Source organism: Anser anser (assembly GCF_964211835.1).
Source record: "Anser anser genome assembly, chromosome: 3".
NCBI classification, from domain to species: Eukaryota; Metazoa; Chordata; class Aves; order Anseriformes; family Anatidae; genus Anser; species Anser anser.
This window is the reverse complement of record NC_139722.1, coordinates 2,833,292-2,846,776: the sequence shown is the minus strand read 5'-3', so window position 1 is coordinate 2,846,776 and position 13,485 is coordinate 2,833,292. Positions and strand designations below refer to the sequence as shown.

General features: G+C 39.1%; 1 protein-coding gene across 4 annotated transcripts in view; it reads right to left on the bottom strand.

Annotated features, from left to right (window-relative positions):
• The window catches only part of MSRA (methionine sulfoxide reductase A), a 275,276-nt gene that overhangs the window by 83,407 nt on the left and 178,384 nt on the right, over nt 1-13,485 (bottom strand). For all 4 annotated transcript variants that reach the window (XM_083831270.1, XM_083831271.1, XM_083831273.1 and 1 more), the window contains one exon: nt 7,850-7,956. In XM_083831270.1, coding sequence (XP_083687396.1) covers nt 7,850-7,956 — 107 coding nt within the window. The remainder of the gene's footprint in view (nt 1-7,849; nt 7,957-13,485) is intronic.

Sequence of the window (13,485 nt, the reverse complement as noted above, 5' to 3'; positions counted from 1 at the left end):
AACCCTTTCTTTCCTTTGCCTCGACCTTCCTCTATACTATTTTATCACCTCCTCCACAGAACTAAGCTCTTAGTTAAATTAAGCTCCATAAGAGCTTCCTTAAGAGAACGAACTGCATCTTGTTCCTTGTAAAGCACCGTGTACACTTAACCCATCATTATTAATACCATTATTAAAATTATGCTCCTGACATTTAATACGCTTGTGAAACTTTTAGAGTGCTCTAACAGATGCATAATCAAGATCAAGAAATTCAAAAGCCTGAACTAGAAGCCCTTCAGAATGATTCTTGATGCCACCGAGCTATGCGGGAACACATTGATAGGCTGATGTAAAGGTATTTAGCTTCAGTGTGCTGGTATCACTACAGGCCTTACTACGTTGCCTTACCACCAGTATGACCAGTATGAGCACTGTATGGGAGATCTGTGCGGAATCTGGAGTGGCAGCTGGAGGCCAGGTCAGATAGGGTAGGACATTTCCTATGGCACCAGGCTCCTGTGGGCAAATCAGCTGAGCCCGTTAAACCTTCATCTTCTGGCTCAGCATGCAGGCCTGCTCTGAAAATTGAGAATTCATCTGCCTAAGCATATGAAAACTCAATGCCTAGACATTTTTAGGATGTTTTTACATTAGTGACAAACTGAACAGAGCAAGCAATGCAAAGCAGGAAATATTTCATTTAGAAAGTACTCTTGGATTCAGATCTATTTGATATTTACATTGGTTTATTGTAGGGCAATTTCTAATATTAGTTTAAATGCCCAATATAAGTGTTAGCTTGAAGCACTGGCTTCATGTTCAGAGGACAACAAACCCCATGACCTCCAAGCTGAAAAAAAATGACTATAAAATAGAAAGTATGGTTTAATAATGTTGTTCATAGGTCTAACTTCGAATCCATGATTAACTGCATTCACAACAGTCAAAGGGCTAAGTGAAATGCCCGGCCTTTGATCAAATGAGCAGCATATATGCAGAAGGGAAAGCTAAAACAATCTTGTGCCTTGTGCAGCATCAGTAAAAGCAAGGAACATGTGCTGTCGCCACGTCCCAGAGAACAGAAATAGTATGCAATTGAGAACATGCTGCACTCGGCAGAGGTTGGTGGCACTTCTCTGCCTCAGTGAGTTTGGGGAGGTGTCCAAAACTCCATCCTGTGCTTTCAGGGCTGCTCCTTTGTGGTTTAATAGGGACACATATGTCCTATACACTTCATTGTTTCAAAATAAAGTCATCATGGTGGTGATCAAGAAATGCAATCAAAAGCGTGTATTGGTCTTGGACTATTTTCCTGCTGCACAGTGACAACATTTTCTTGGCGTGATACAGAAGTCAAATTTTCTGCAGTTTAAGGCAATGTGAAAAGAGTTAGCGACTGTTCACACAAAACCTCCTCATCCATAGCTGAATGCGGCTTTCTCTGAGAGGGATGAACATAAAAAGGGTATCTCTGTAGCACAGATGAGTGATTACAAAATAAATAATGGCTTAGCTTATCAGATCAGGTTTGCTTATTTTCATAAGAACTACCACCATCAATCAGGAATCAAGTAGCTACTATTCACTTCAGAGTGGAGCAAAGATAATTCGATACGTAAAGCTCTGAAATAGACATAATTTGAAGAGGAATAAGCAGGTGTTATTTTTTTTATTGAGTCTATTGTGCGGCTTTATTAACAACAATCTACTTTTTAAAAGACCTATTTAACTTCTCCCAGCCAAAAAAAAAGCGTGTGAAAAACTGTCTCCCAGTGAAAGCGTGTTCTAAATTCACCTAGCTCGCTATATAAAACCACAGCTGAATGTTGTAAATTCACTCCATGAGGCATTCCCTCATGCAACCAAAACTTAAGACTCAGAACTGCTCGATCCTGCAGACCTGTAAATAGCCTTTCCTTGCCTCAACAGCTACACTTTTTGTTTCTTTGCAGATTGCTGCTCCAAAGCTCACTGTGTTGGCTAAGAAACTCCAGATTTTTAATCTGTCCTCTTTTCTAGCATAGCTAACACCAGCCACTTTTTTTTTTGCAGCTGAGGACTTTGGTGGTTTGTTCCCACATCATCCCACCGCAAGATAATGAAAGGTCCAGGAGATCTGTTAGGCTGCTGAGCTGCAGAGACTGCTGCCTCCTCTGTTGGCCATGCTAACCTAATGTTTCTCTTATTCTGCAGCATGCATCCATCCATCACACCCTGTTTTATACCTGGCCAGGTCCACATCTGAGTTAGATATATGAGCTTCCATTATAGTCACGAGAGATTGGGTTACGCTTAAAATCAGCTACCTAAATGTAAGCATTTAGCACTATTTGAGGTGCTGCGGGGTGTCTCAGATACCTACACAGAACTGGCAGATATGATAAAGCCCCTAAGGGGTATTTGTGTGTTATAGGGTGGCAGCTGGAGGCTGGCTGGACTACACTAGGACATCTCCAACGCTGTTGGATGTGAGCAACTGAATCAGGCCCTGGGAACGTGTTCTATGGCTGAGCACACGCTTCATTTTGGGTAAATGTGAACTCGGGGAAGCTGGAAGTTGAGTCCATCCAGAGGAGGGCAATACTGCTCATGCAAGCACCGCTACTTCACAAGGCACTGGGGGAGCTTCAGCCTCCGGCCAGCAGTTAGCTTTCCCCTCTTGGCTAAGGCACGGGACCTGACTATCCCACTGCAGAGAAGCTTCATGCAAACTACCAAAGCCAACCTCAGTGTAAGTTCAGTGCCATCCCAGACCTCCTGTGAGCAAGTTCAGGAGCAAGAGGAATACCTTATGACTGTAGACAATGCTGAATGGTGGACCATTGCAAGTGAACTTCAGCCCTGTAGTCAACGTCTGTGTAAAATAATATTCATCCACATTCTTCCCATGGTCATCTATGATTTACTATGTTAAGTATTCTGGGCTTTGAAAATTAAAAAATTGCAAAACAAAACAAATTCAGACTCCCCCCCACAAATAAATGCATAAATAAATAAATACAATTTAAAAAGTAAAGCACGTCACTGTAAAAACACTGCAGAACAAAACTAACAACCAACCACCACCAACAAAACAAACAAAACAACAAAACCAGCAGAAGCACCAACACCCTCCACACACACACACACAAAACCAAACAACATTCAGATGCTCCAGTGGTGAAACCAAACAGGATCTGAAGTTATCAGTTGAAGGGTTCCTTCCTCAGCTACATAAAACTAATCCATGGTACATCTAAATTAGATCTTGCGGATTGACACCAATTGGGAATTTATTCCATCATATAAAACCTTTCATTGCTTGATTTAAAAATAAATTTTAGGTGTTTGGTCAAATTCATGTTCAGCCTGACAAGACATTTGTTAGATTAACTGAAAATGCCCTTTGATGAAATGAAAAAACAAAATGATTCTGAACAAGAGAGTTTCAGTCATTTAACTGAGCATCTTCTTCAGACCTTCAGCAAAACTTAGCTGCTAAGGTTGAACACAAAAATTGCGGTGTGAGCACCATCATACACAGACCTTCAGGTTCTCCCCATCTGTGGCTTTATGAGTCCCAACATTTCCACATGGAGAATATTCCCCAGCCTAGCTGATTGGGTTTTATACTCCAACCCTAGCCAATGGGTTACTTTCAGTTGTCTGGATCTTTTATGCTTACATTGTTTTGTATATATTTGTATATATTAATATAATGTATACATAAATATATGTATATATTTGTATATATTAATTTAATTAAATATCTTCACCTCTAGTTACAGTGCTTTTCACACTTCTTAAGCACATTTGCAGGCTCCAAAGCAAATAATTAGCATTGCTTCTTTCTTATGTTTTTCTAACTCTGGCTTTGGTACAGTTATTGTTTTACTTCATTTGTTCTCTCAATCTGTTGACCAACTGGTTTAGATTTCAGAGAGGACTTCTATCAGTATCATAACCTACTCCAGCAGAGAAACTTTCCAAAATCATACCTTTACAGTCCAAATACTAAAAACAATGCATTATATTACTTCTAGCAAAGTTCCATCCACCTCTAAGCAAAGAAACAAACAAACGAAATTACCTCTTTACTTATCCATATTTCCTATAAGGTCAGTAAAAAAATAATAATAAAAAAAAAAATAAAAGCAGTTCTCCGGGCTTCAGTAAAGCCCACAAATTTAATGTTTTCATAAAACCTCAACATTTCTATTCTACTGTCTCTTTGAGCCCTTATAAGTCTGTCGAGGTTACAGCTACAAGAGCAAATGAGAGCAGTTCTCCCCACCAACTTCTCTTGGCTGCAACAAATCAGGACCTTATCACTGCTCCCATCACCCAGCACCTCTGTCAAGAGCTCAGGATTTAATTCATAATCATTCACAGGGAGGCCCTTTAGTTGCTCTGTGGGAGGATCTTCTGTAATATACTATTAGACTTGCCTTTTTCTCTCTGTGCAGTGTTCACTCAGTTCTGTCCTACATGAGGACACAGAGATGGAGGTGTTTTTGGGGTGCTACCTTAAGCCAACTGTGGCAGGGGGGACTCGGTATATTCTTGGAACCTGAAACCCCTGCCTTGCATGGTTTAGCAGCTTTACAAAACAAATGCGGGCCTGTGATTCAGGAAAAAAAAAATACAAAATTTCTTCCTTCCCTAATTTTGCTATTTGGATTATTGCCCAGATAATTCATATGAAAACCAAATCCAAGCAAGCAACTGTCTTGAAAATTGAGTAACCTCAGGTTCAACTGTATTAAAAAACATCAGCTTCAGGCAAAACTGATGGAACAGTTCATTCACAGCACTTTCACCAAGCTCTGGCTCTCATTTTATGTTTTTCTGATTATGCATACATTGTGCTACAATTTATCAGCCGCAGTACTGTATTATAATATATATTAGCACTAGCTGACTCTGACTGTATGCATTCAGCTTCACTGACAGCTAAAAACCCATGGTTCAATGCATATTCATTGCTGCATTGCCATTTCTCAGCTGTTAAAACAGCTGCCTGAATCAGCAACAAGTTTCACAACTTAAAATAGATGTAACCCTGCAGGATACTCGGGCTCGATGCTCATTACGATTCTCACTGGTAGGCTGGTAGGAGCTGGGGACGTGGTGCACTTACTGCAGTATTTCACCACTCAGGCATAGCACTACCCCAAGTGTGTAAGCTACATTAGAGTTTCAGTTTGGAGCAGAAGTGTGCTTTTGTAATAAATCTCCCGATCATCACCACCTACCACGCTTTGGTTCACATCACGGAGTGGTCTTGGGATGGATGAACCCAATTCCTTTAGATGGAGCTAAACCAGAAACGCACCACTGGCTTCGACCTGCTAATGGCACGCAGTTCTGGGGGCCAAACTACATGTAGAGAAACGCAAACCTTCTTGAAATGCACAGAGGGTAGTTTGGGACCTCAGCACAAACTGTTTTGTTCTGCACATCTGCTCCTCTCCGCCCATACCACTTGCTAAATGTAGGCAGGGCTGAACACAGCTGTCCAGCTTCCAGAGAGGAGCTGGCACTTCAGGCTAGTCTGCAAAAGAGGCAGACATTCATGACATAAACCTTGGAGCTGGATGGTTTCTACCCTCAGTGAACAGAACTGTTTCCTTCACATTAACAATCATACCTGGCTTTATGAAAAAAAAAAATAAAATCTAGCAAAACCGTAGTGTTCTATTTGGAGGCCACTCTTCATTCTCTTCCAGGTTCTCAGCTCTAAGAGCACATGCTCGATTATTCAGTCAGCAACAAATAAACTACCTTTGCTTTTATTCATTTGCTGTACCAGAAAACCATAAAGTCATTCATATGTATTTACATTATTGTACTTTTAATATCTGCTAGTCCTTCCCCCATTTGAGGTATTCACCACCGACTATGAAGGAAAAACCAAGTTTTATGCCATCCCCACGTGTTTTTATTTGTCATTATCAGGTGCAAATAAATGTATGTATTCCTGCAAGAACTTGGTATTTATTTTATATTACCACAATAATAAGAGAATTGCATTTCCTTAAAATAATGTAATGCAAAATATTTAATATGAAAAGGGATTCCTGAACATACAGTTTGCTCAGTGTCTTTCCAACACAAACATTTTACTGCTACTGCAATACCACGGTAGATAATACTGTAGATACTGCTGTTGATAATACTGGAAACTGTATTTCCTCTAGGAATTCCAGTACATATTTGCTGTGGTTCCTTAGCTGGCAACACAGTCCCTTCCTTCCTCCTACTTTAGTGCAAAAAACAAACTATGCATGTGATCACTTACAGAGTTGTGCCTAATTATATAAATGCACTGATTATACACACTTTTCAAATGGTGATAGACTTCAAAGTAGGTAAATTCTAAATTGTGCCATTAAGAAAATCTATTTGATGATGGAAATTTCTGTAATATCATATTGCAATCTCCTGCATTGCAATTTTGCTTTCAAGTCAGTATTAATTTAATGACAAATAACAGCTGAGAATAATAGAGTTGGGAAAGCAAACTGAAAGCTGTAAGATTTATAGTGTGATACTGGTCTGCAGATGTTAATGAAAGGCAACTAAAAATAATTTGGAAAAGCAATGAATCTAAGGTAAATAATGAGTAGAAAGAAGTTCTGCATGACAAATACGAATACCAAGTCTTCAGAAACCGCTGTTAACAAAGATGTGCACCCGCAAGACTGACTTATGTCTGTGTTCAGTTACTCAGAAGAAAACATACATGCCACTGAATACTTAACTTACATATATTGTGATATGCATGTACAAACCACTGGATGTACAAACCAGTCCCACCAGTGCACACCTAGATCAGCCCACTGATGCCACACATGCACTTACAAAAACCAAGCTGCTGCACAAGAGTTTACTACGTGCACTTCCTTTGCATACCTGGTACACAGTTCTGATTGATACACCCTTATCAAAACACAGCTTTTTATTTTTAACATCAGATATTCACCAAATCCCTGGTTCTCCAACATAATAACACTTTAATGGAGTCATAGGACAAGTGAATGCATGAAAGCTCATATAGTCTTAGTACCACCTAACAGTTACTTTACCTATTGCATTAATGCCCAAGGTGAGTAGATTATTTCAAGTAAGCTACAAGAATTTCTGTTTCTACTGTAGAATCTGTATGTTGCATTGCAAGACCACAAGGCAGATCAGACAGTAATTACAATGCAACAACACTACCTCTACCACACATCTACCTCTCTGCCTCTAGTTAAAGCCAGGTCTATAATAGCTTACATAGCAGAGACAGAATCCATATCCAGAGAAAAATAGGACTGCATATTGAAAGGAAAAAGTCAATCTTCTCTCACACAAATCCTAGCATCAAAACAAATGGTCTTGTTAAGTCACTGACTGCTACATTTAAACAAAGGAATTTATGGAGTATAAGCAACTTATAATCAGCAGGTGAGTGATGCTGAGTTCCCAAGTTCACAGATTGATCAGGACTTTCCCCCAAAGTTCAAGAACTCGGGTCTCAGACTTTGGCTACACCCTTCAGAATATGGGGCCTAGATTCACTTCGTAGCTTTAAGATCACTGACTTTTACTCTGGTGCACCCACATGAAAAAATCTCTAAAAGAGGTTAAACCTATCACTGCACAAATAACAAGGTATTTTCTTTTTGCATAAATTTATCAAAACTATTCACACATGTTCACACTAACCTTTCCAGAAAAACTAGAATTTAAAGCAAGTATGATCCAATTTCAATATTTGGATGAGGAGCTCCAACAGCAACACAGAGAAAACACATAGCAAAGAAAGTGATGTTGTGCTTATTGGCAACTTCTTTGACCTCCGCTCATACGTGAAGCAATTCCACACCCTGCCCAGCATTACCTTTTGATATTCTTCCTTAGATTTCAAGGCAGCTTCCATCTGTTCCTGAGAAAATGTGTAGATGGCCGAGCGATACTGTGTGCCAAAGTCATTACCTTGTCGCATTCCTGGAGAGAGAGAAAATAGACCACACCATGAGGATCATGCTCCAGGCAGACTGGGTTGCAATGCATAAATTTGGTGGGCTTAAATTTAGGACTTTCCTTACACCTGGGTTAATACAATCTCTTATGCGCATATTCATTGTGTATGTTTATGAAGTCCAAGCCTTTCTTTGGTTGAATAGTCCTTAAGATACTCAACTCTAATATCTCTTTTTAAATGACATGCAAATAAGATGTGAACATTTTACATTTTGGTAAATCACACAGTAGTCACAGATGTAAAACCTTAAATAATCAAGCTGCAGTTACTGTAATCAAGGTACTCTTAAAATACTTATTTTGAACCATGCAAATGCTATTAAAAAAACTTTGATTTTACCAACTACTTAAAAATTTTCTTGTGCTGGAGGGTTACACCTTAACGACAGAAAGGTTCAAAATACCCATGGAGATAACTAGCCATTCTCCTCTATTCACAAACAATGCTCCTGCTAAAAGACTGGTATGCATGTACTGCTGAATTAAGGCTGGAACGAAGTTATTAATTCCTACCATCAGCACCACTACTTACGGCGAGAAGAAATGACTCTTATGGAGTCTGAGCTCCAAAAAAGACTCAGACAGAGAAACGTGCTAAGAAGGTTTGGAGAAAGTATGGCTGTTTTTGTACCTTTTTACAGTGAGTAATGCTTAGTAATAGCAACCCTTACACACTTTCTCAGAGTCTGGCAGAAGTAGAAAACAAAGACATGTACATACTCCACTAAATTCTATTTGTAACTTACATGTGATAATATCGATGTCAGGAATATATTAATACTTTTTACATCTAACATTATGAAAACAAAACCCTAGTTGTACATACTCAGTAACTCCTAGAAACCATACCATAAATGAATTATATTGGTACAAAGATTAGCCCCTTTATTGCCGATGTATGTACTCCTTCCAAAAGACTAGTATGAAGTTGCTTATGTACGTATTTCCAAATTCAAAGCTAGATTCTACCTTCAAAAGTACAAAATAATGGGCCGAAGTAGAGGGAAGGCTGCTATTCCCTTCGGTGGATAGCCCAGATATGCTTTGGCTTGGTGCAGTTGTAGGGAGCCACACTGCCCAAAGGCAACGCTGCCTGGCATCGCTACCCATTCCCATTCCCTCTGGCAGCAATACTGGGAGCCAGTTCTGCTGCGGTTCATTCCATAAAGCCTTAGAGAGGAGCTTTAACACTAAGACTAATCTGGAATTGCAGTTTTTCAGTTTCAGCCTTTCATAACTTTATTTCCAATTTTTCATTTGGAAAAATAACTTTTTGCTTTGCTGTACTAAAATGTATTTATTTTTGAGTTTGTCTGACATTTTCTGTGAACGTGGGTGAGTAAAATACCTTGGGTGACGTAATATTTCTGAAGTAGACTCAAAGCAATTGATTCCTCCCAAATGTCTACAACCCAAGGCAAAATGGAAATCATCAGGATGAGTCTTCCAACCATCACTGTGCTACAGAAATCCCACTGAAGACTAGCATCAACTATCAGGACTACAGAGACAAAATAGAAGAAAGCTGTAGGTCCCAGTACCCCCTAGCAAAGGGCAGAGGGTGGAGAAAGAGCCTGTGATACCGGGGGAAGGAAAAGATGCTATCAACATAATACTGCTTATTAAAATATGATAATTTTTATCCCTTTTGTACTTTCAAAGGGAACAGAAAACTGGTTTAAAGGACAGTACAATATCAAATGAAACCTGGCTGAAATATTTATGACTGAATGTGATTCTGAAAAATATTATGGAATTTTCACGTTATTTGGGTTACATTTTAAACACCAAAATGTTACATTACTATATGTAAGAACAACAACTACTTTCTTCATCAATACTTAATAGTATGGGCTGCAAGGCAGACAATATTTTGCTCATTACTTTGCAAGTTATTTTAGGGTAGTAGAGACTTCTTAACAAGTCAGTGCTACTGAACAGTTAGGCATAAAATGAATACAGGACAGTAAAGCATTAGTTTTGCCAGGATATGTTAATGCTGATTGATGTTTGTGCTTAAGCATTAGCATTCTACAAATCTATTTATTGCTTAACAAACTACTTAACAACTGACTGGGGAGCAGATTACAAAAATCTCTATAAATGGATGATTCCTATATCAAATGCCAGAAATGTAAGCATTTCCAGAGTATATTTTAGCATGAGTTCCTGTGCATGCTGAAGGCAAACATTTAATATATGCATGTGCCACCATTACATAGCAATAGGAAGCGGTCAGCTTAATTAATTTATTGAAAAGAAAGCTCTTGAGTCTTGCCAAAATTGCATAACTAGGTAGGGCAATTAAAAGCCAAAGTACACAAAATCCAGATGGGAAATAGGCGACACTGAAACAGCGAAGAGCATTCATCACCGTAACAATGTACCAAGATCTACACCCCTTTCTTGTGAGGGCATTACATTAAGGCTATACATTTTCCCCAAAGTATACTATAGCTTTATGAGCTCAGTGATTAAATCATAGAGTTAAGGATGAGGTCAGATGGTGCAATAATAATGGTCCCTCCTACCACTGAAGTGTTGGCTGCAATGTTACACCATCCAATAGCTACGAAAAAGACTGAACAGGTAGTGTAAGAATTACCCAAAAGTGTAGCCTAACTGTGATCAATCAGCTAGGCTAAAATGTCATTTATTTTCACTTGTTCCTTAAATCAATTTGTACCTAAATCTCCCACAGTAAGTAGCTAATGCATTGTCTAAGACACACAGACTACAAAATACTAAAATAAAATAAATTCCATGTGTATAGACATAATCAAGTTACCACTGTTACTGCTGTTATTTATAATGTACTTCATATGTGCAAACTTACTTCTCAAGGGTCCATCACTGATTTTGTAAAACCCTCTGGCAACTCATACTTGTTGAGATTCACTAACTCAATGAGTAGCAAACAAGGCAGGAAATTCAATTTACAAAACAACAGTGGTAGGATGAGTGAGCTTAACAATCTCATCTTTGTCTCAAAGAAAGTTAACTAAATCAAAAATGATCTCTGCTTGGCTATCTAAAAATTCCACAATGTCATCTGTAATTAGCTTTCTTTCCTTTTCTGGAATGTCATTCTTACTTTGATTTTTTTTTAATTATTATTATTCTGTCCCTCTGTGTTAAAATAATACCATAGTTATACACATTAGGCTTCAGATAAGAACGAGAAAATATGACTAATTAATTTAGTACGGATGCTAAAGGTATTGGAAGATATTGTGTACTGCTATATCAAAAAACATTCTTGTCAGGGATTGTCAACTTCGCTGCCATTGATTCTAGCTAAACCGGGTACACATTAGATTCTGAAAACGTTCTATGCTGAGATGAGTTGACTTCTTATCTATCGTGTACCAAAATGGTTCCACTGAAGTCACAACATTTGTTCAAAGTTTTTAATAATACAACTGAAAACACAAATAATCTCCATCGGCTTCAAGTTATTCACCCTATGTTCAAGTTCCCAGGTAAATGAACAAAACTGACACCTTCAAAATTGACATCTACTGCAAACTGTAAACAGACATTATAAAAGCATCAAGATTTCGAAGGACTTTGAATGACCTTGGATGCATTTCAGTATCTAACTTCCTGCAAAAATTCTCTACAAAGAGTTTTATCAGAATGCAATACTTGCCTTCTTGAAGAAATGTATTTCTTTTCACCTGTATCAGATTCCACTTTCAAGAGACACATATAATTTTGTTTTAATTCCAAATCAAAACAGTGCATCAGGTTTGTCTAAATCTTCATTACTGGAAGAAGGAATATTCCTACAGAACATCAGCTGAACACCTTCAGAGCAGCAGGATCTTCCACGCAGGGCAATGCTGACTGCCTCCAACTGTTCTGCAAGATATCTAAAAGTCACTCTGTTTGCAAAATCTGCCGGTTTAGGGATAGAATTTATAGTCGATACTCTTTTCCTTCAAGCATTTAATATATGGGTAGATGTGTCAGTAGGGCCTGACCTTCCTCAACTTTCATTCTAGGCTGAGTTGATAACCAAATTGCTTCTTAAAGATATTAACAAAATGTATTACACTGGGAGATAAGGCCTCTGACAGGAAGAAAGATCTTCACCCACTCTTTCAGAAACTGCAATGAGAGAATGAAACACTAAAAAACCCTTCATCCACAGCTGTAACCATTAGATATGTTGATCTCAAGCCCATTTCTCTTCAACAGGTTATTTAAGGAAAAGCTTCCAGGGGCCTGAACGCATAAAGTCATCTTACATGTCCCATCCTACCTGGGCCACTTGGTCACAAAAGCCCACCTGGAGGACTTGTTCCCAGTGCTGATCAGAATCTCTTTAACTAGAGATAACCAGGCAGTGTTTCAAGGGCTACCCAACGTCCTTGCCATGAGGCAGAGGAAGCCAAAGCCTAGGTGATTTACCTGGTTTTTATCTGCTGTAAGAAGACCGAGAACAGAAGAACGTCCTTGAGCCCTGTGTTGGATTCTACAAGAGACTGAAACCAGAACCCCCATGGCCAGCCCGGGGTTGGCAAGATCACCCTGTTTCATCTGGCTGTACTTTACAAATGCCAAAGGTTGCAAGACAATAACTGGCAGAAAATGCAAGTATCTGTCTCTCTGACCTGATGATCAGGAACGCACCTGTCAGTAACAGGAACAAACACACCCTGGAGTCAAAAGGCTGGCACTTGGTGTTGATACCTGAGGCAGAGAAAATCAGCTGTCATGCTGAAGATAGCTTTAAAAATCTCCCGTCATAAGGACGTTTAGATAGCCTGATTTCAGAACTGATAGAAAATCAGAGGATAAAATAGATAGATAGACAAATATGTGGTTTTGGATAAGGCTGTGTGGTGCCAAAGAGCGTCAGCCCAAAGCACAGTGCCTGTGTGAGCACTGGCCAGTCCTTGTAAGCTCTTGTCTCTAGAGAACCAGCGTAGATGAGGGCATTTGGAGCTCTAAGTGTGTTTAGGTCTTGGAGATGGATCATATTTGGGAATTTCACTATGGTTGACCGAAGCAACTCAGTGCTGCGCAGCCTGGACCACTCTGGAGACCATAAAATTTCCTCACTCTGCCAGCAGAGATTAGAACACCAATTAATCAAAAAATGCCCTCAAGAGCCAAGCGCTTGCTCTGTCTCATGTGATAACTAGGAGAAACAGAAATTTGTGGCCACAAAATGGATGGTAGGTGGAAAGGACAGGGAGTTGTGATGCTATCACAGTTTCTGCAAAAGGAACAACTCCCAGGTTGAGAGTGCCGCGTAATGCAAACACGCAAACAGACTGCCACTGGAGAAATTATTATCTGCCAAAATATAGATAATAAAATAGAGATAATATAAATAACAGATAATATGAAATAAATGGCTCTAGAAAGCCCTCTTACCAACACTGATATCAGCTGAAGCACCTCCGTAGGAATGACTTTGTTCTGGATCTTGTTGGTATCAAAGTAGCAAATGCTAGTTCTTCTTCGACTCGAATGATCAGA